At 40.1% G+C, this 22,727-nt stretch overlaps 3 protein-coding genes and 3 non-coding genes across 7 annotated transcripts in view; 2 read left to right on the top strand and 4 right to left on the bottom strand.

The window, feature by feature from the left end:
* The window catches only part of slc12a1 (solute carrier family 12 member 1), a 32,744-nt gene extending 22,708 nt beyond the window's left edge, over positions 1 to 10,036 (top strand). For both annotated transcript variants that reach the window (XM_072464812.1, XM_072464811.1), the window contains exons 22-26: positions 2,564 to 2,675; positions 3,291 to 3,377; positions 3,896 to 4,031; positions 4,107 to 4,174; positions 9,866 to 10,036. In XM_072464812.1, the coding sequence (XP_072320913.1) occupies positions 2,564 to 2,675; positions 3,291 to 3,377; positions 3,896 to 4,031; positions 4,107 to 4,174; positions 9,866 to 10,001 (539 nt within the window). In that variant the 3' untranslated portion in view covers positions 10,002 to 10,036. The remainder of the gene's footprint in view (positions 1 to 2,563; positions 2,676 to 3,290; positions 3,378 to 3,895; positions 4,032 to 4,106; positions 4,175 to 9,865) is intronic.
* trnas-gcu (transfer RNA serine (anticodon GCU)) lies at positions 4,849 to 4,930 on the bottom strand. The gene has a single exon. It is a non-coding gene; the product is annotated as a tRNA-Ser (tRNA).
* Positions 10,037 to 12,844: 2,808 nt separating the features above from the next.
* Positions 12,845 to 12,926, bottom strand: trnas-gcu (transfer RNA serine (anticodon GCU)). Its single transcript has one exon. It is a non-coding gene; the product is annotated as a tRNA-Ser (tRNA).
* A 351-nt stretch (positions 12,927 to 13,277) lies between these two features.
* On the bottom strand, positions 13,278 to 13,364 carry trnay-gua (transfer RNA tyrosine (anticodon GUA)). The gene is given in 2 exon segments: positions 13,278 to 13,313; positions 13,328 to 13,364. It is a non-coding gene; the product is annotated as a tRNA-Tyr (tRNA).
* Positions 13,365 to 13,726: 362 nt separating this feature from the next.
* dut (deoxyuridine triphosphatase) lies at positions 13,727 to 17,391 on the top strand. Its single transcript, XM_072465058.1, has 7 exons — positions 13,727 to 13,879; positions 14,856 to 15,015; positions 15,752 to 15,843; positions 16,812 to 16,856; positions 16,928 to 17,002; positions 17,140 to 17,210; positions 17,291 to 17,391. Exons 1-7 carry the CDS (start codon positions 13,759 to 13,761, stop codon positions 17,345 to 17,347), a joined length of 621 nt encoding a protein of 206 aa, XP_072321159.1. The 5' UTR covers positions 13,727 to 13,758; the 3' UTR covers positions 17,348 to 17,391.
* Positions 17,392 to 18,535: 1,144 nt separating this feature from the next.
* fbn1 (fibrillin 1) overlaps positions 18,536 to 22,727 on the bottom strand; it is a 142,965-nt gene continuing 138,773 nt past the window's right edge. The window contains exons 64-65 of the mRNA XM_072465628.1: positions 21,751 to 21,934; positions 18,536 to 20,067 (exon numbers count right to left, since the gene is read on the bottom strand). Coding sequence (XP_072321729.1) covers positions 19,678 to 20,067; positions 21,751 to 21,934 — 574 coding nt within the window. The 3' untranslated portion in view covers positions 18,536 to 19,677. The remainder of the gene's footprint in view (positions 20,068 to 21,750; positions 21,935 to 22,727) is intronic.

Below are 22,727 nucleotides of genomic sequence, written 5' to 3'. Positions count from 1 at the left end.
CAGTGGTTTCACAGGCATGGCACAAGGGGCAAGGAATGATGTTTACAAGTCTTGTCCAAAACCATTGTGTAGTAAGACGCGTTTCATGTTGTTTTGTTCTTGGTGTCTTTGTGTAGTCCTGGTTTATTTCTCTTCTAGCCCTTATTTCGTTCTTTACTTTTTTTCCAATTTTGTTCCTGTTTTAGCCCCGGTTTTGTCCTTGTTTTTTCCAGTTTTAGCCCTGGTTTGTCCTTGTTTTTTCCAATTTTATTCCTGTTTTAGCCCCGGTTTTGTCCTTGTTTTTTCCAGTTTTAGCCCTGGTTTGTCCTTGTTTTTTCCAGTTTTAGCCCTGGTTTGTCCTTGTTTTTTCCAGTTTTAGCCCTGGTTTGTCCTTGATTTTTTTTCAATCTTATTATTGCTTTAACGCTGGTTTTGTCCTTTATTTTTTTTTTCAATTTTATTAAATTTTTAGCATTTTATTCCTGTTTTATTCCCATTTTTGTCCTTGTTTTTTTCTCATTCTATTCCTGTTTTATTCACATTTTTGTCCTTGTTTTTTTCCAATTTTATTCCTGTTTTAATCCTGGATTTGTCCTTGATTTTTTTTTTTCTATTTTATTCCTGTTTTAGCTCTGGTTGTTTAGTCTTGCTAATTACTAGTGATAGGCGATACTAGTTATACTTGTTTCGATACGATACAAAGTAACACAATACCAAATATTGCATTGTACCGATACCAATGAGTTTTCAATATTAAAAAATTGACCTTGACCATGGCTCCCTCTTCAACTGATCAAAACTTATAATACATGCAGATAAACTAAAATGTATATCCAACGTTTATCCAGAATTGATTAAAGTTTAATTTAAAAAAGTTAATTTTCTGGGAAATTTTAAAGCCTTTTTGCAAGACCCGCCAACCACTGATATGTGCTGGATTTAGTCCTCAAATGTGCTGTAATGTTAGTATCCATATCATTCAATCTAAGAATAAAACTAAAATATCTGCTTGGAACAGTAACAAATCAATAGTGTTTGATTTGAAGTTTCAAGCGTGCACATACTGCCCTTTTCACTGCACTGATCCAACTGTTTCCAACCCACATAAGCACTCTTTAGAAAAAAAACCCAAGTAGATAAAACAAAGATGGATATTTGAATTGACTGAGGACTTAAAATGAGAGGAGGAGTGTTGGGGGAGCATCTGACGCACGCTCCATTGATGTTTGTCTGTTTAACATCAGAGGTTGGTTTTGCCCGGAGCGACGTTGCCCTGTTTGTTGGAGACAAATGCACGGAGACACTTCCTCTGAGGCGACTCGCACAGGTTTAACTCGGCTCAGATCTCACTCAGAGCCGGGCTACGATCGCCGCACCACATGTTTAATTCTGTTTAATAATTCATGTATAACACATTATTCAAGCGTCCATATACAACACACACAGTAAATGATGACTAATGTAAAACAAAGGATCAAAGTATGTGGAACTTTTATCTGTACAGGTGTGTTAGTACTTTGTGACTGAGGATGTTGTTCCATCGAAACTATCAATCAAAAAATGTATTGACGTTGCACATTTAAGCAGCCAAAGTTTAGTGAGGAACAACACCATAAAAACAGTATTTACAATAGAATAAAACCAGAAATTACATGCAAAAAATATACCTTTCTTACACGTTCAGGAGCATTACTGTAAAGAAAGCTGGAATATGAATTGCTTAACAAATTAAAAAATTCTATCGATCTAATAAAACATTAAAAGGTCAACTTTTTGTTCAACAGCAGGATTTTTTATTCCTAGCGGAGATGTGGGAACAATGTAAAATGTAAATGTACAATTTTATAAATGTGTTAGGACTGTTGTCGAAGGGCTCCCTCGGCTGGTGCTTTGCTGTGGGTTTCTTTTAGCTGCATTTCAAACATTTACAAGCAGCACTTAGATGTTAATTTTAATGTACATTGATTTGTCTTGGCTTTAATTGTGTCCTGCAAGTAAGTGCAGCAGAGGATACAATTATTTTATTGGTTCAAGTCATTTATTAGTTCCAATAGTACAAGAATTACACAGAAACTTCATTTACAGGGCAGTGTCTTTGTCCCTGGCATTGCAGCCTGTAACTTTTCTGGTAAAGAGTCCGCCACCTGCTTCTCACTAAGGAGATGTTATTGCCTGGAACGTTCCACAGTATTAGACTTATCTATCTCCATGGACACAAGCGGACAACACACGCCTGGTCAAGTTACAGGGCACGTGTTAAGACGCTTGTGATTGAATAATTGAATAAATGCAAGATACATAAGCAAAGCAATGACACTTCTATGGAGACGAGCGAGTGGCGGACCAGAAAAGTTACATAATGCACCTTAAATGCACCTTTAACTATAACATTTGTGCAACCAGAAAACAAACAAGTCAACGTATAGTTCTGGATAAATAGGGAAAGTGACTAATGCAACAAAAAATAGATTATGTTGAGTAAAATGCAAATAAATACCTACCTCTCATTCACTTTCTGCACACTGGAATTAATATTATTTGACAGTTAAAAGATTAAAGGAAACATGTGTCTCTCGTGGTGCAGGTCTGACTCTGCTGCTGCCGTACATCTTGACCACCAGAAAGAAGTGGAAGGACAGCAAACTGAGGATCTTCGTGGCAGGGCAGCCCGGGCGCAGCGAGCAGGACAAGATCGAGTGAGTTACACCTCGTACACGCCCGCGTCTTAAAGGTTTTACACCCGAGGAATTACTTTTGAGTATCACGAGATCTACACCAGGTCTGTAACAGGACTGTGGCAGGTCTAGACTGGCTCTGACCCTGGTTTAAAATAGGGCTACACTGTAGGTTTGTTTAACAGGCAAGAAAAGATGATTTAAATAGCAATTTTATAGACAAAAGCAAGTACAAACTGCTTCACAACAAAGGTTAAAATGCAAAAAAAAGAAGCAAATGCACAAAAAAATAACTAAATTAACCTAGAAGTGTTTAGCTGTGCATATGACTTAACGCTTGTATCTGCCAAAGTCAATTTTTTAATGATTGTTTATGTTTTTATTGTTTTTTACTGTGATTTTTATGCATATTTTCTTATTCTATTAAAGCACTTGGAATTACTTTGTGTACGAAGTGTGCTTTACAAATAAACGTACCTTGTCTAAAACTGTAGAAGTATAAAATTATAATCCATGAACCATCAGAAGGAGCAGGTTGAGAAACACTATTAACTGAAAATGTGCGTGTGTATATATCTATCTATGTTTTTAGCAGACAGTTATGGATTGTGTTTTGAATTTCTCTGTGTGTTTCAGGATGAAGTCTCTGTTGCATAAATTCAGAATAAAGTGTAGCGACATCATGATCATTGATGACCTCCACATCAACCCCAGATCTGAGAGGTGAGACGTGGATTTAGTCAACTTTAGATAATCATAAATCATGTGATACCACTTTCATTTTATTTATTTATTCAATTGTGTTACTGCGTTTCTTTATTGAAAGTTACAACAAAACAGATCTGTAATGTGCAAAATGCTTTGGAATGTGTGAGAACTAAAACATTTAGACGTTGGCAACAAACAGCAAAATACCATATTTTTAACATATTTTGTATAAACCACATTCAATCCATAATATGAAATGTTTTTGTCATATGTTTTCTCCAGTAACGCTCATTTTTTTTCAGTTAAATAGCAGTTAGTTTAGTGCAAACACCGCCCATGTCTTTGTTTTAAGTCCTAAATTACTCTTCAAATGTGTTTTGGGTTAATTTCTACAGTGTGTCTCTACTTACATTTGCTCTTTTAGTCATGATACCATTTCAAAACCATAAAATGAACAAAATAATGTGTAAAGTTGACCGTTGCAGGCTGAATAAATACATATCTTCACACTCCTTTCTTTTGTCTAATTCCAGCCTTAAGAAGCTGGACGACATGATTGCCCCTTTCCGTCTCAACGAGAACTCCAAAGACTCGGAGCAGGTGGAGGCGCTCCGCAAACAGTTTCCCTGGAAGATCACGGACGAGGAGCTCAGCGCGTTTGAAGAGAAGGTGAGCGCGGCGATGAGCACCCGGGGGCCCGTTGCTATGGCCTTGGTGCATTCATTAACTTGATTGTCGTTACAGACCAACCTGCAAGTGCGACTCAACGAGCTTCTCCGAGAACACTCCAGAGACGCTAATCTCATCATTGTGTAAGTGGAAACGTGGATAAGATGAGCTTTTACCGTATTTTCCAGACTATAAGTTGCACTAGCCAAAAAAGGCATAATAGAGAAGAAAAAAGCATATATAAGTTGCACTGGAGTATGAAATGCGGTTGCAAGTGTGAAAATAACAAATAATATCACATATAAGTCGCACCCCGGCCAAAACTGAAAAAAGGTGCGACTTATAAAAATATGGTACTTTATGATTTACCTTATATTTATGATTTTGTTGTATGTTTTTGTAAGGTGCTTGGGGAAAGGATGGTTGCTGAAGGAAGAGAAAAGAGTTGCATTATTATTTTTTATATATGGTGTAAAAATGCAATATTGACTTAAAACATTTTTATGTTTGTTTGCACCACATTTATTGTTATTTGTATTATTATTATTAGTGTAGAGTAGCAAAAATCAAACATGTACGCACTTCAGAAGGGGTGTTTTAAAATTGTCTTTGTTTTTCTTACTTGGTTTTAGTAATCCTGTGAAGATTAGGGTGTAAATTGGTGTTTAAGTTCTACAAAGTCCAGAAATAATCAGGAACAATTAAAACTCTCCTTTTGTTCAGTGTATTAAAGCAGCAAGAGTGACTCCGCCCTTGTGCCCACGCTCACACTTTACAGAACTGTAAATTAATAATTTACTGTTTTCAAAACCTTTATCGACGAGGATGGGATTCGAACCCACGCGTGCAGAGCACAATGGATTAGCAGTCCATCGCCTTAACCACTCGGCCACCTCGTCATGCCACCTCGGATGCAGTAATGGCCATAGTCAACATAAAAGTGTCTGAAATGACACGAGGTGCGCGGTCCAAAGCTGTAGATGTAGAAGTCCTTTGACAGATGAACAACAAAATGTACCTAGATTTGAACCAGCGACCTAAGGATTCCAGTCTGATGCTCTACAGTCCTCCGCTCTACCAACTGAGCTATCGAAGGTGTGACAGGTGGTATTAGTGCAGGGTTCTAATTCTCAAGGGCCAATCTCATCATAGTGTAAGAGGAAACGTGGATAAGATGAGCTTTTACCATATTTTCCGGACTATAAGTCACACTAGCCAAAAAATGCATAATAGAGAAGAAAAAAGCATATATAAGTTGCAGAGAGTATGAAATGCGGTTGCACGTGTGAGTCGAGTATAAGTATAAGTATATAAGTATAAAGTATAAGTCGCACCCCGGCCAAAACTATGAAAATACGGTACTGTATGATTTACTTTATATTTATGATTTTATTGTATGTTTTTGTAAGGTGCTTGGGGTGAGGATGGTTGCTGGAGTAGGAGAAAAGTAGTGGCGATGGAGACAAGATTTAGCTTCAGTAGTAATCCCGTAGTATTATTTCTGATGACGGCATTTATGTCTACTTTTATTCTCACATTCAACAACTTTTTCATTACTTCACTATAGACCAGTGTCACCCAACTTGACCAGGGGCAACTTGAAACTGCATTTTTGAATATAAGATGTACTTTTTAAGTCCTTGTTGTAAGTCGTGTTGTATGCATACTCTGATACATATGGTCCAATTAGAATAATGCACTGTGAATACTTGGAGTACTTTCACTTTGAGTTGCTCTATTATATGGTGTAAAAATGTAACATTGACTTAAAACGTCTTTATGTTTGTTTGCACCACATTTATTGTTATTATTATTAATATTGTGATAGAGTAGCAAAAATCAAACATGTACACACTTCAGAAGGGATGTTTTCTATGTTTCTTTGTTTTTCACTCTGTTGAGAGCCCAAGCGGGGTAACCACAGGCAGAGAGGGCATTACGGACATGTTTTTCCTCTTTCTTCTTGCCCACCAGCTCAGAGGGAGAGCAAGAGAACCAAGAAGCAGGACAAAGGGGAAACTGAACAGAGAAGGAAGGGTGTCTCTATCCCTTATGTGTCTGGCCTGTCGGAAAAACTGCAGAGAATTTTTAGACAACACGAAGTCCCTGTTTATTTTAAACCAGGAAACACTTTAAGACAAAAACTGGTTCACCCTAAGGACAAGTTGCAGACTCAAAAACAGAGCAATGTAGTTTATTCGATCCAATGCAGTGAAGAAAGTTGTAAAGAACGTTACATAGGTGAGACAAAACAGCCTCTACACAAGAGGCTTTATCAGCACAGAAGAAATACTAGTTCAGGACCACAGAGTGCCGTGCATCTCCATCTTGAAGCCTCTAATCACTCGTTTGAAGACGGTGATGTGAAGGTTTTAAGCAGGGAGAAAAGATGGTTTGAAAGAGGAGTTAAGGAAGCTATTTTTGTTAAAAAAGAAAGACCTTCTTTAAACAGAAATGGAGGGCTAAGGTTTAATCTTCCTGTTATTTATAATGGGATTCTGAACCCCTGGAAAGGTAGAGGACATTCAGATGCTAATCAGGTACTCAGGGTGGTTGAGCCAGGGTCTCACAAAGACAAAGAGGATTCTAATAGCCCATTAAGATTCTGAATAGGCTAGCTCGGTAGATACAAGGGGGGAGTTTCTGTTGAAACAAACAACTCTTTCTACTTCAGGAAGGCTCCTCCCAATGGGCGGGTCTTACCACAGAACAGTATTAATATCGGAGTTCTCGACCTAAATTCTGTTATTGACAATGACTCTTGGATGAGAGTCGAAACGTCTATTTTTTCAAACTGAGTCCAGATGACTACAACTGAAGCTTTTTCTACTATGGAACACGCCTGGACGAATGAGGGATTACACCGACATATTTCCAAGAATTTTGGGCCTAAAACCTTGGATTTAGTTCGGGAACTCGAATCTGTAGCCAGGAAACTAGCAGACAACAGGAACCACTTGAGGTTCAATCTTAGATGCAGACAGAACAACATGATCCCGAAGAGCCTGCAGATCAAATCACCGGTCAGAGGACACAGAGCAGAGAAGATTTGGAGAAGGAGCCTTATGCAGATGCTCAGTGAAAGGATCCAGGAAAACAACGTCAGAATTGATAAATTGAAAGGCAGAACAGGAACTTTACAGGAGAAATTAACCAGCATACTCCCTGAAGAAGCTTTCAAAAGAGTGCTGGATTTTACACAGACAGCACAAGAAGCACAGCACAGGAAGAGCAAAGAACGCCAAATCAAGAAGTTCAACATTCTTTTGAACAAAAAGAATGCAGGTGAGGTCGAGCTAGACATTAGGACTGAGACAGACAAATTAGCGACCAGCAAAAACAATTGGATTAAGAACCTATCAGATCGTGTTCTGACACAGGCAGAAAAGGAGGTGCTCTCTAAAGGGCTCAACTTTTCTGTCACCTCTAAACACATCCCTACAGAGGACTACATCACAGCCACTGAAACTGCAATTAGGAACAACAAAATGACTGAATCGGAGGCTGCAGACCTGAGGTTACGTGTCACAGCGACCCTGAAGAGTGCCAAACCACCGCCTTCAAATATCACAGCTGAAGAGAGTAAAGCACTTTCAGCACTGGAAAAAGATCATAGCATCAACATCCTCCCAGCAGACAAGGGACGTTGCACTGTGATTCTCAACGCAGCTGATTACGAAGCCAAAGTCCACACCCTCCTCGAGGACACGACCACATACGAGCGCTTGAAAAGAGATCCGACCAGTGGCTACAAGAAGAAAGTGATAGACTGTTTACAAAGGCTGGAAAAAGAGGAAGCGATAGACCGGCCTCTGTATTACAGACTGTATCCTGGTGAAGCCATGCCTTGCATTTATGGCCTTCCAAAAATACACAAAAAGGAGGTTCCACTCAGACCCATAGTGTGCAGCACAGATTCCATCACTTACAATGTGGCCAAGCATTTAACAACTATATTGGCTCCGCTTGTGGGGAATTCGGAACATCATGTGGAAAACACGCACAACTTTGTGGATAAAGTGAAACATCTCCAACTGGACCCAGATGACCTCATGGTTTCATATGATGTGGTGTCCCTGTTCACCTGCATCCTGACCTCTGATGCAGTAGCAGCAGTGAGGATCAGACTGCAGGAAGACACCACCCTACAGGAAAGGACCAAACTGACACCTGAACACATATGTAAACTGTTGGACATCTGTCTGAACACCACTTACTTTCAATTCCGGGGACAATTTTACAGACAGATTCATGGCTGTGCCATGGGCTCGCCCGTCTCTCCCATAGTGGCCAACCTATACATGGAGCACTTTGAGAAGAAGGCACTGTCCTCATTCTCAGGCATAGCCCCAAAACTATGGCTTCGCTATGTCGATGATACTTTTGTAACAATTAAGAAACAAGAGCTGGAAACCTTCTCTGATCACATCAATGCTGTGGACCCACATATCAGGTTTACAAGAGAAGACGCTAAGGAGAATCGCTTGGCCTTTCTTGATTGTTCCACGATCAGAGGAGAGGACGGGAAACTCCTAATAGAAGTATATAGGAAACCTACACACACGGACCAGTATCTGCTCTTTGGTTCCAACCACCCACTACAGCACAAGCTGGGTGTGATCAGAACCTTACAACACAGAGCTCAAGGTGTGCCCACCAGCTCAGAGGGCAAGAAGAAAGAGGAAAAACATGTCCGTAATGCCCTCTCAGCCTGTGGTTACCCCGCTTGGGCTCTCAACAGAGTGAAGAGAACCAAGAAGCAGGACAAAAGGGAAACTGAACAGAGAAGGAAGGGTGTTTCTATCCATTATGTGTCTGGCCTGTCGGAAAAACTGCAGAGAATTTTTAGACAACACGAAGTCCCTGTTTATTTTAAACCAGGAAACACTTTAAGACAAAAACTGGTTCACCCAAAGGACAAGTTGCCGACTCAAAAACAGAGCAATGTAGTTTATTCGATCCAATGCAGTGAAGAAAGCTGTAAAGAACGTTACATAGGTGAGACGAAACAGCCTCTACACAAGAAGATTATCAGCACAGAAGAAATACAAGTTCAGGACCTCAGAGTGCCGTGCATCTCCATCTTGAAGCCTCTAATCACTCGTTTGAAGACGGTGATGTGAAGGTTTTAAGCAGGGAGAAAAGATGGTTTGAAAGAGGAGTTAAGGAAGCTATTTTTGTTAAAAAAGAAAGACCTTCTTTAAACAGAAATGGAGGGCTAAGGTTTAATCTTCCTGTTATTTATAATGGGTTACTGAACCCCTGGAAAGGTAGAGGACATTCAGATGCTAATCAGGTACTCAGGGTGGTTGAGCCCGGGTCTCACAAAGACAAAGAGGTTTCTAATAGCCCATTAAGATTCTGAATAGGCTAGCTCGGTAGATACAAGGGGGGAGTTTCTGTTGAAACAAACAACTCTTTCTACTTCAGGAAGGCTCCTCCCAATGGGCGGGTCTTACCACAGAACAGTGTTAATATCGGAGTTCTCGACCTAAATTCTGTTATTGACAATGACTCTTGGATGAGAGTCGAAACGTCTATTTTTTCAAACTGAGTCCAGATGACTACAACTGAAGCTTTTTCTACTATCAAATGAAAGAGTAACTATACTACAATTAGTTTACTTAAAATGTTTATTCTGAATATGTATTTTTGGCACATTTATTTTTGGTCAATACTGTTTCTGTTATAGATAATTTAGGCATACATATAGTTAAAACAAGACATGCATATAATAGTTCTAATTGGCCACATATTAATAAACATATTTGTAAAAACTAAAGAAGCAGCAGCACATGCAGACGATGTTGAAACAGTGGTCTCTCTGTTTGCAGGAGCATGCCCATCGCTCGGAAGGACTCTGTGTCTGATTTCCTGTACATGGCGTGGCTCGACAGCTTGACCAAAGACCTTCCTCCGACTATGCTGATCAGAGGCAACCAAAAGAGCGTGCTCACGTTCTACTCGTGAGCCCCGCGAGCTTCGGAGCAGACCGAACAGCAGACCATACAGCAGACCACACAGCAGACCACACAGCAGACCACACAGCAGACCAAACAGCAGACCATACAGCAGACCACACAGCAGACCACACAGCAGACCAAACAGCAGACCATACAGCAGACCACACAGCAGACCATACAGCAGACCACACAGCAGACCACACAGCAGACCAAACAGCAGACCATACAGCAGACCACACAGCAGACCACACAGCAGACCAAACAGCAGACCATACAGCAGACCACACAGCAGACCATACAGCAGACCACACAGCAGACCACACAGCAGACCAAACAGCAGACCATACAGCAGACCACACAGCAGACCATACAGCAGACCACACAGCAGACCACACAGCAGACCAAACAGCAGACCATACAGCAGACCACACAGCAGACCATACAGCAGACCACACAGCAGACCACACAGCAGACCACACAGCAGACCATACAGCAGACCAAACAGCAGACCATACAGCAGACCACACAGCAGACCATACAGCAGACCACACAGCAGACCACACAGCAGACCACACAGCAGACCAAACAGCAGACCATACAGCAGACCACACAGCAGACCACACAGCAGACCACACAGCAGACCACACAGCAGACCACACAGCAGACCAAACAGCAGACCATACAGCAGACCAAACAGCAGACCATACAGCAGACCACACAGCAGACCATACAGCAGACCACACAGCAGACCACACAGCAGACCAAACAGCAGACCATACAGCAGACCACACAGCAGACCATACAGCAGACCATAGAGCAGACCGAACAGCAGACCGAACAGCAGACCATACAGCAGCCCATACAGCAGACCAAACAGCAGACCATTCAGCAGCCCATACAGCAGACCATACAGCAGACCAAACAGCAGACCACACAGCAGACCATACAGCAGACCAAACAGCAGACCACACAGCAGACCATACAGCAGACCACACAGCAGACCGAACAGCAGACCACACAGCAGAACGAACAGCAGACCAAACAGCAGACCATACAGCAGACCATACATCAGACCATACATCAGACCATACAGCAGACCACACAGCAGACCACACAGCAGACCATACAGCAGACCAAACAGCAGACCACACAGCAGACCATACAGCAGACCAAACAGCAGACCATACAGCAGACCATACAGCAGACCATACAGCAGACCATACATCAGACCATACATCAGACCACACAGCAGACCATACAGCAGACCAAACAGCAGACCGAACAGCAGACCACACAGCAGAACGAACAGCAGACCAAACAGCAGACCATACAGCAGACCATACCGCAGACCATACAGCAGACCATACAGCAAACCATACAGCAGACCATACGGCAAACCATACGGCAGACCATACGGCAAACCATACAGCAGACCGAACAGCAGACCATACAGCAGACCACACAGCAGACCATACAACAGACCGAACAGCAGACCATACAGCAGCCAACACAGCAGACCATACAGCAGACCACACAGCAGACCATACAGCAGACCATACAGCAGAACGAACAGCAGACCATACAGCAGACCATACAGCAGACCATGCAGCAAACCATACAGCAGACCGAACAGCAGACCATACAGCAAACCATACAGCAGACCGAACAGCAGACCAAACACACGTCCACCTCCAGCCGACGCCTGTGTCCAAACGGCAGTCTTATTTCATCTTCTACACTTACACTTATGAGAATACAGAGCTTGCTTCAAGACGGGAGGAAAACAAGAGAATATGAAACTATCCATGGGTTTCAGGACGATATAAATCCTGCACCGTTGCCAAGGAATCAATCATTCAAAACGTCCTCAAATGTGGGAACCCATGAATAGGTTTCTCAGCTGTTTTTAGGTTTTTAAATGTGATAAAAAATGACTTCTCTCTCAGGTGGACCAGGAGACGCTATCCCTGTATCAATTATATTATATTTAGTGTTTTTGTGGAAATATTCAAATGGAAAATCCCACACCAGATAATTTATATTAATTTATATTAGTTACAAGGCGTGTGTATCTCATATTTATCCGACTAAACCACAGAATAAGCAAAATAACAGTAGGCCTATAATGATCTTGATGGATTGCATTTGTTTTTGTCATAAAGAACAACCAAAACTGTGAACAAAGTGCCTTAACTATCTACATGCAACTATTAAATTTGTCTCCATCTATGTATCTTATATATGTATTATTTTGACCCAAGTAATTTAAGAATCCTTCCCACTGCATGATGTGAGTGTAAAATACATGTAAATAGAACTATAGTGAGAAAAGGTTTTTGTCAATGATACATTTAGCCAGAATCGTCTTTACATTAAAATATATTGTGATTTTGTATCTACTTTGTATAAACATGTTGATTCTTTTGAAATATTTAATCACTTCACCGTCTGTCATTCAAACAATTTCAATAATAAATGTTACTTTCAAGGTCACATTTGTAAAAGATACATGTATTTTAGCTGATTTTTACTTATATACATTTGTAATTCAACAGTTTATTTAAATAAAGTTTGTTTCTTAATTTGTTTGGTTGATTTGAAAACACACAGTGGGTGTAAAATATGAGTATCCTCTTGAGACAAGGAGATAAAGTATAAAGAGTGGACTAATTATTGCCAAAGGACAATGTTGTATTTGGCACACTTTTTCCATTTGTTTAAACTTACTACTGTTGTTAGAAAACTACAAAGTCCAGAAATAATCAGGAACAATTAAAACTTCTTTTGTTCAGTGTATTAAAGCAGCTCATTCTTTACAACACTGTAAATTAATATTTTCAAAACCTTTTTCGACGAGGATGGGATTCGAACCCACGCGTGCAGAGCACAATGGATTAGCAGTCCATCGCCTTAACCACTCGGCCACCTCGTCGTATTCCCGGCGCGTTCCTGAGAGATTTCTTCTTCTGCTCTGGACTTTCATGGCGGTTAATTATCTAAACTTTACATTAGCGCCACCTGCTGTAATTGTACATCTAAGAGTTTATTCTTTAGACTTTATTCTTTAAACATCGTTCTTTACGTGGAATGGACCCAGTAACGGCCATAGTCAACATAAAAGTGAAATGACACTTCCAAAAAATGGAAGTCTAAAGAATGCAGTCTGGCGGTAATGCAGCACTTGGATGCCAACCACCATAAAACAACAACAACACCAACAACAACAAAGATGGTGTGAAGCTGAAGATTAGAAGTCCTTTGACAGATAAACAACAAAAACACCTCCTTCGAGCCGGATTTGAACCAGCGACCTAAGGATTCCAGTCTGATGCTCTACAGTCCTCCGCTCTACCAACTGAGCTATCGAAGGTGCAGGGGAGAGGTTTAGTGCAGCTTTCTTGTTCTCAGGGGCCCGAAGTGACTCTAAATGTGTGTTGATTTGTGTTGCCGTCATGGCCCAAACTCCATTGAAAAAGAGTCATCTCAATGGGACTTTCCTGGTTGAATAAAGGTTTAAAATATGTATATTTGAACAGAAATAGGGGTCTAAAGTACAATTTATCACCAATGTACACCTCTATCCTAAGGCCAGAGTATGCGAATAGGAGTTATTTAAGCCAATTAAGGGTTTACGATTATGCAAATATGAAGGGTTCACGCCTTAATAATACTTTAAAATATACTCCAGTGAAACAGTCTTCTTCTGAGCCACGTGACTGTCCTGGTTTTAAATGTAGGATGGTGTAGTCAGCTCCTGGACAAACATGACTCGATTATTACTACAGTTCGGGAATAGCAAGCTTTTACCATGTGCTTCTTTATTTGACACGGCTCCGCTTTTCAGAGGAAGGTTGTTTCACTCTCAGATGGACAATCGCAACAAAGGTAAGAACCAAGAAACATTTTCATATCGGATGTAACATGTAGTGGTCGAGTTAGCCTTTTCCTGTGGCTTTGAAACGCATTTAGTTTTTTTGTGTGTATTTTGATTTCCCACAATAACGCGGATATAATTTGGTTGCTGTTTTATTTTTCCGTTCACGTTTTAAATACATAATTTCAATATTGTTGTGCTAGCACATTAGCACTTAGCATGCTGGCTTCCGCTTGTGTTTACTTCTTCTTCTTCGGTTTGTTTTATCCCGAGTGGCACTCAACATTTAGGCGCGTTTACGCCACCTACTGTATTGGAACGTGAACTAGAGATTTCTACTTTCCAACCAAAGAAAGTAGTACTAAAAAAAGGAAAACCACACAATAACTGAATTCTATTGATCAGGCCTGACTCCTTCAAGAATCTAATTAAGGTCTTCAGCTGAACACCTTTTAAATATGTTTTAGAGACTGATTTCCACATACCCTTCGTTTCTCAACTCATTGATAAAACAGTGTCTTTGCCAGGTCTTTGCTCTCTGTACTTGCCACACTAAATGATGGGATGCCATGTGGCATGCTTTATTCATTCATATACAAATTACTTACATTATTCCGGATGTGACGGAGTAGAGCTCCGCTCCAAAAGGCGGCTGCATCCGGACTCTTAAAATGTATTTAAGAATACATAAACATTATTATTTTGAACGTGAGATGCATTTACATTTACTGTGAGCATATGTAACAAAAATAAAAAAATAAATACATCTTAATTTAGTGTAAAAATGTTTCGGTAACTATGTGAGACGCGCTAGTGTGACGTAAATACGTAACGTCGTACGTTTATATTCACCCGCGAAAGTTTCACAGTGTCCGCAGTCGCGCCAAGAAACGGGAGAAGAAACTTTCACCTCTTTTATTTTTCATTTTGTGTATCGATTTTTGAGTCGGCGTGTTTAACGAGTCTTTGCCAAAATGCCCGCTCTAGACGTGATCGACGCTTCTTCCGTTTCTCCATCAAAGAAAGCGCGGCTGGAGGAGGAGAGCGCGGCACAAGTCAAACCCGTGCTAAAGTTTGCCAAACTGTCCGAACACGCGACCAAACCGACGCGGGGCTCGACCAAAGCTGCAGGATACGACCTCTACAGGTTTGACAAGTCACAAGGCTCAAATCTAACACAAAGAGCAAAATGCGCCTCTTTTACAATCAGTGCTTAAAGTCTAATGTTTAGTGTTGAAACACAACATATTGTTCTCTGTAGAGGCGCCAGGAAGAAGAACGTGCTCAAAAGCTCAAAACAAAGCAGTGGAACAGTCCTGTCCACTCCTATTGGTCAGTCAGTAAGGTTCTGAGTGAGTGACAATGAATTCAACCAATCACAGTGAAGTATACATTTACAGAAGGAACATTACTTTTTTTTTTAAGGCAATAGAAATATTGTGATCTGGCTCTAAGAACATTGAGATATGAATCAACCTAGTTTAGTCTGGCCTATGATTACACCATATTTACATATCTGTTATTTTATTCTTTTAGAAATTTCAACATACAAACATAATTCACATGGAACTAATCGACCAGTGAAGCTTTTGATGAAGGAATATGATGCAGCCTCGCTCACATGTGGTACTTCAAACATCCTGAAAGTACCAGCAGGTTCTGCATTTATTCTGTTCTGACTTCTCTGAAATGTTTTTCCTCTGTGCCTATCTTGGAGTAAATCAACAGGACAAAACAACAGAGAGTCGGCTTTTTAACCAACCATTGTTTTATCCCAAAGAGTTCAGAAACACGGCAGTTACAACTGGATCATTTTAGTCCTTTTTAAGAAAATCAGTCAGAATGAAAAGAGGTTTAAACTAACCTGTTGATCTTGTTTCCAGTGCGTACGACTACGTTGTTGGACCCATGGACAAGGCCATTGTGAAGACAGACATTCAGATTGCAGTTCCACCTGGGCACTACGGCCGAGTGGGTGAGTGCGGCTCATTTGCAAATAAACCGCCAACTAACTTCCTGGTGAAATGCTTTTGTTTTTTGTTGTGAATCCGATCATCAGACTTTTCAATACGGCTCATGCATCAGTAAATGTAACGCCTTAATTCAAAATCTCATTATGTAACTCTCAGTTACAAATAAGTGTTTACACTTCTCCAAAATACCTGTTTGAAGCCCGTGTTACTGTGAGCGCAGTGACTTTTCCACAGAAACCATCCGTGTGCGTCGCACTCCTCGGCGCTCTTTCCTCTTCAACGTAGTGTTCCGGGGCAGGAGTCTGAACCCATCTCACTGTCTCTGAATGAGAGCCAATCCTGAGACGAGGATGCAGTGGGAGGGGCTTCGTCTGACACTCCTAAACATTCAAAACACCTGATGTTTTTTGAAGTTCCCGTAAAGCGTGAAACAGACGTTTGGCTTCTCTGATGACTCAGTGTGATCTGATGGTGTCATCAAATCAAATCAAATCAAATCAAATCAAATCAATTTATTTTTGTAAGGCCCAAAATCACAACAACAGTTGCCTCTGAGGGCCACAGGGAGAAATGAATCAACAATGTCTGTGGTGGCGATGAAGTCAGACAATGTCATAGACAGACACAGTGACACTGGGATGTTCTGACTCCAGCTCTGATGTTTCAGAGCACGAGCCATAGTAACGGTCGCCACGCTTTGGGAAATTGTGATGTATGAATTAAATAGTTTCACACAGTCACACACATAATAAATGCTCAGTTTGTATTCTTATTTTCAGGGGAAATAAAGGTTCACCAATCATGTTACAGGTTTTTTAAAGATATATGGAGCTATATAAAAACATAGTGCACCTTTTAATGTCTAATGTGATAAAATTATCAATAAATGGAATGAACCAGTAACTACAGCTTTAGAGCCAGTTTTATGCACCGTTTTGAGTTTGTCATATTATGTGTTTGTCTTTTTCAGCTCCTAGATCTGGACTCGCAGCAAAGCACTTCATTGACGTTGGAGGTGCGTTTTTAACCATTTTAATTCACATTATCTGAAGGCCACTGTTAAATGTGTCCTTTCTGTGGGATCAGCCGGTGTCGTGGACGAGGATTACAGAGGGAACGTCGGCGTCGTGCTTTTCAACTTCAACAAGGAACCATTTGAAGGTCTGTGAAGACTAACACTCTTATTGGCGTAAAAGTGTTGTTTTGCTCAATGACTTCACAAATTTACAGCTTCAAACTAAACGACATCTGAACATGCGTCAAAGGAATCTGCACTCATTTGTGTTTCCCTTCCCCAGTGAAAAAGGGCGACAGAGTGGCTCAGCTGGTCTGTGAGAAAATCTGTTACCCCGATCTACAAGAGCTTGAGGTAAAACCATTATGATTGTAGTGTAAACATCTAAATATATAGTCTTAACACTGCTAAGTACAACTGTTGTCTCCTTCCAGACACTTGATGAGACAGAACGTGGAGCCGGAGGCTTTGGATCCACTGGACGCAACTAAAATAAAGTGTGAAATATTTGTTATAAAAATAAATGTGAATTTTGTACATATATAGTTAATGTAATCTTTTTTCATGAACGACCTTGAATAAAGCATTGAATTTCTTGCCAATATTCATTTAGAATATCTTCATGCACTATACATGACTATTGTTTTAGTTCCCTAAGAAAGCCTTAAATGGTTTAATCTAATAAACCTGGAGGACTACGAAAAGTCTGAGGAATAAAGTCTGGCGGTAATGCAACAATTGGATGCCAACCGCCATAAAACAACAACAACAACAACCAAAGCAATGGAAGGAGTACTTTTACGGACTACGACAGAGTCTAAGGAATAAAGTCTGGCGGTAATGCAACACTTGGATGCCAACTGCCATAAAACAACAACAACAACCTGGAGGACGAGCCCTGTGTTTATCACCTGTTGTAATGATGTAGGTTATCCACACGGGGGCAGCACAACACCACGTTTGAGTCACGCAGCACTGCTACGCGCGTCCTGGACCTTATTTATAAAAACGAGTTCACTTTTGTCATCTTTAATCGTTTTTGATTAAATTGACTGTTTTTTCATTAAATTATATAATTGTTATTTCCCTCGTACATGTGCCACTGCTGTGATTCTGTCACTTTAGACTGCAATCCAGCTGCAGTTAGTCAAATCACATTTAGATATACATTCCTTTATTTGGTACAATGGTATTTTTTAATAGCTGCTCTTGGTCTTAATGAGTTTTTATTTGAATTTGATGCTACACAAAAACTTGAATCTTCCTATGACGCAAATATAAATACTATATACCTTACATTTGCCACTTAACCATCAACTGTCAGAAGAGGAAGTGTCCTGCCCAAGGACACAATAGTCAGAGCTGGAACCCTTTGTTTATAAGACTCTGGCCCACGAGGCTGAGAATACTTGCCCAACTATGAACTTGTAGTGTTTCAGTCCTTCTCCACCTGCAGGGCGACTCTGGGGTCTAAGAAAAGGGATTCAAACTAGACTCTGAATGTTAATAAAGAGACGGCACGTTTACTGCTTCTGTAAAGTATTATATAATCATTACTGTTCTACAACATCTTCAATAATCAGAAAATAATCATGTATTTTACTTCTAAAACAGCAGAAGGATGTTTAAGTCGAATGAGGTCGAGAGATGGTCGGGAGCCCGGATGAAAACAAAGTGAATACATTTAGACCAAAAGTATGTTTTATTGTGAATGTACAACTAACCCCTCCGACAGACCGGTCTCAGGCGGGTCCGCGGAAAGGCAGCACTGAATTGTGGGAGATTGTTTGGTCCGTGTAGACCTCAGTGCATCAATATCATTCAAAAAGATTGTCATCATCCTTGTTTGTGTCTCTGTGTTTTTGTGTGTACATGTTTACACAGTTTAAAAGGAAGTAGTTGGTCTTATAAGCACCATTACAAAGGCCTCGTTTCAAAAGGACCTCCTCTAGTTTACAATTCTTCATAGATTAAAAGTGGCATTGAGTATTACAGTATAAACAATTTACATAGAAAGAGCAGAGAAGGATATGAAGCTCGCTGTTGCTAAAGACAAGTGTTCCTCGATTCGCAAAAGGCTACGGGATCGCATCGTTTCCCTCCGTTAGTGTTTTAAAGAAGTACAGTGCATTCGTAAGTTTACGTGATCTTGTTGCTAGCACCAGTGAAAACAAAAAAACGATCCTGGTCAGTAGAAAAAGGAGATTTGGAAAGCGAGTTTTAAATAGGCAGCAGGAGACATTCAAGCTCGATCGCGGCTACACCTCAATAGTCCATAGTGCGTTCCTTTCCTCTCCTTTTTTAAAAAACAACATTTCTACCATTAAATTAATACGCAAAGAAGGCCTAAATGCATCCAGGTATGTTCAGTCCACCGCGAGAGGAGAGAAAATGAATTTATTAGACTACTGTGAATCTCAAAACAGGCTGAGAACTCAACCCTGCAGTCCTTGTGCCTTTCAAACAAACAAACAAAAACAAAGTAGCATCGATTCCACATATAAACCACTCGACGGCTGTTTTCGATGGTAAAAATGCCATAATTTTCATGTATATGTGAAATCATCTTTGGCAACAGAATGACGCGGTCCTTCTTCACGAAACAAAACTGTATTTAGTCTTCTTTTTTTTGTTAAATTTTGGGTGTTTGAAAGCTCTTCCCTGTCGGCGCAAAGCAAGATGTCCCGCCAATTCTTATTACCCAACATCGGACATTAATGTTTGATGTTTGAATGTTTGAATGTTTGAATGTAAAAAATGTTTCTTTGGGTTAGCAACTGCTGGCGCAACATCTGCTTCCACGTGTCCCCCCCGTGCGAGGTTAATGCAGGATGATCAGCACTCTCATCTTTAGTACGTCGCCCAGCTCTCCCGTGAGGTAGTCTTTATCGTGGCGGTCTTCAAGCGCGACCAGCTCTTTCTTCTTATAATGGGGCGCGCCACTGATCTGGAGCGAGTAGGCCCCGGGGAGCAGCGGGGACTTCTTCTTGGACAGGTGCAAGAAGCTGACCCCGTCCCGCTGGTTGATGCGGAAGAAGCCGTCGTCGTTGCCGTAGTCGATGGCGTAGCGGACGTGGTCGGAGAGCGCGGACAGGGCCGGCGTGAACTCCAGAATGTGCGCTCGGTTTGTCAGGTCGCTGATGTTCAGGTGGAGCTGGAGGGTGTCGTCCACGTCCACGCTGGCCAGGCTCAGCGGCTCGCTCTCGGGCAACTGCGGGGACAAACGGGCCGGACGTGAGCGGCCGTGTTGGTGCCGTTAAAGGAGACGTGTCGCGCTCTTTTACAGGCACGAGATAATGCAATGTGACCCACGCAGATCATTATTTGACATTTTGTTCATGGTAAACGGCAATGTTGAGCTAAACGTGTAGTTACAGAGACATGTTCGTTGACTTCCTGTTGAAACGTGCCGAACTGATAAGCCCCGCCTCTTTATAGGGACGTTTCACCGTAACAAGCAGTGGATTTGCATTTACTGTATTTTCCGGACTATAAGTGGCACCTTTTTCATTGTTTTGGCCGGGGTGCTTCTTATACTTATATTTATACTGATATACTTATACTTATATTTATATACTTATAAATGTTTTTTTCTTCTCTATTGTGCATTTTTTTATACTCCGGTGCGACTTATAGTCCGGAAAATACGGTATGCGTTATGTTTTTTTGATTACATGATAGTTTAGAACAGGAATTTGAATAAAAGCCAAGTTTGCACGGTCTTAAAGGTTGAAGGTTGTCTTGATTATCCCTGAGGGGCAATTTGAAGACAAAAAGGAGACATATTAAGCAACTTGAATTAACTTTTAACCAAGTTACCACAGTGTTTAGTTTACTCAACGATGCATTTTGATATTTTTGACAGATTTCTGCATGTTTGAGTATTCTTTTATTGTCCTGCATTTGAGGCTTGTGTGCTTTTTACACCTGACCCCCATCCCCGCCCACATCCCTGTGCTTTGTTGAGAATATTTGAAATGTTTAGCTCTTGGCTCTGGGTCCCATTTCTATTATGAAGTTGTTTTGGATCAATATTGCCGTTTACAATGTACACGTTTAAAGTAATGATCTGCTTATGTTATAGTTTAAGATTAAGTACCAGCAAAACATGTCTTCTTTAAAAATATGGTGCGTGAAATGGAGAATAAAACCCCAGTGAATAAAAATGTCAATAGCTTTAATATGTCCACATTAATATTGCCCAAGTCGCTCAACAAATAAAAACTTTTAATAAGAATAAACAAAGCAGAATCAATTGAATGACGTAAAAATGAGTTAGGAAAATCATTTCAGAGAATATTCATATTTTTTATAGTGGTTTGGGTCAAGAGCTGGGTTGAAAAAAATCGATTTTCCGATTTTGAATCGATTTGCATATTAATGACCGATTATCGATTTGTACGTCCAAAGATCGATTTTAAAAAAAATGTTTTTTTGAATTTTACTTAATTTCTTTCTTTTTTTCTTTTTTTTATTTAAAATTCTTTTCTACATTTCCCTCAGTGAACTTCAATCTACCTTCAAGAAAGGTAATTCAGGACTCCTGGATTATCTTTCTTGAAGGTAGATTGACCCTTAACCTTTTCATCAGTCTTCCATCAGTAACTACCAATACTTGTAAGATTTGCTGTTTAATATTGATATAATACTAGTTTTAATATGTTGCTTCTCTACACAGTCATGAAGTGAAGGAAACGGTTCAAATACATTTTTCATTTTTAATAACATTAACCCCCGGATCGAATCGAAATCGGATCGAATCGAAATCGGATCGAATCGGATGGGAACTGAGAAAATCGGAAAAAATCAATTTTGAAACGTAAAAATCGGAATCGAATCGATTCTTGAAATTTGAATCGAAACCCAGCTCTATTTGGGTCATTATTCTAGTCACCTCATTATCCTGGTCCTCCCCTGTGGAGTTGGTGCTGCGGCGTTGGCGTCCCTTTTTGGGATAGCCGTTGATCTTGCACTCGTAGCAGGCCTCAGGAGACAGAGAGTTCTCGTCGCCCTCACCGTCCCCGTCCTGTCCCGGAGCAGATGTCCCACCAGAGAGGCCGAGTCCAGTGATGCAGTGTCTGCAAACAAACGTGAGGCAGACTCCGTTTACCGACTGCAGCAGTGAAGAGATGAGATCAGTACAATATACAATGTAGTTTATATGTCCAGTACATTTACTTGTCTTTCGATCAGTTTTGTAGCTGAATGTCACATTTTTTTTCTTTGTACTTGAGTAATTTGTACAAGTTGAATTTAGTTAGACATAATTTATCTTTAGTTGTGCAAAAATAAAGGTAAATATAAAAGTTTATTGTGGTGACAGATATTATTGTGTAAGAATCTAAATGTACTTTATTTTTTAGTAATTACTGTATGTTTATACACATTAAACTAGCTACAATATTAGATAAAGGAGGCAATGTAAAAATATCACATCCTATTTTTAATACAGAACCACAATAATAACAAGGTAATACCAAGTTTGATCAAGAGGAATTTGTTGTTTAGGTCAAATAAACAACACTAATTGAATATACACAGGAAAAACAACACTAATTGAATACACTTTTTTTGTTGTTGCTATAAACAAATAATTTACATTTAAAACGAAACACTAATACTGATAAATTAAGATTGAATACAAGATTGATTGATTGATTGATTGAAAGACATTAACTATAATTTTAATCTCCCTTAAAATTGTACGTGAATTCTCCAATATTTCCTAATACTTTGACAACACAAATATATCACAACTTAATCATAAAACAAGAAATGTAACAATATTACAACTAAAACAAGGATCAAGATATTTCAAAACTATTATTATTTATTTAGAATCTAATGCTTTTAAATCTATCCTGAACAAAC

This window comes from Eucyclogobius newberryi, unplaced genomic scaffold, assembly GCF_026437365.1.
Source record: "Eucyclogobius newberryi isolate DKJ021-1_F unplaced genomic scaffold, fEucNew1.0.hap1 SCAF_5, whole genome shotgun sequence".
NCBI lineage: Eukaryota > Metazoa > Chordata > Actinopteri > Gobiiformes > Gobiidae > Eucyclogobius > Eucyclogobius newberryi.
This window is presented reverse-complemented; position numbering and strand designations above follow the sequence as displayed.

Coding starts and splice junctions, on each gene's coding strand:
- dut (XM_072465058.1), top strand. CDS start 13,759: ATGACTCGATTATTACTACAGTTCGGGAATAGCAAGCTTTTACCATGT. Junction 13,880..14,855: donor GATGGACAATCGCAACAAAG/GTAAGAACCAAG, acceptor TGCCCGCTCTAG/ACGTGATCGACGCTTCTTCC. Junction 16,857..16,927: donor GCACTTCATTGACGTTGGAG/GTGCGTTTTTAA, acceptor CTGTGGGATCAG/CCGGTGTCGTGGACGAGGAT.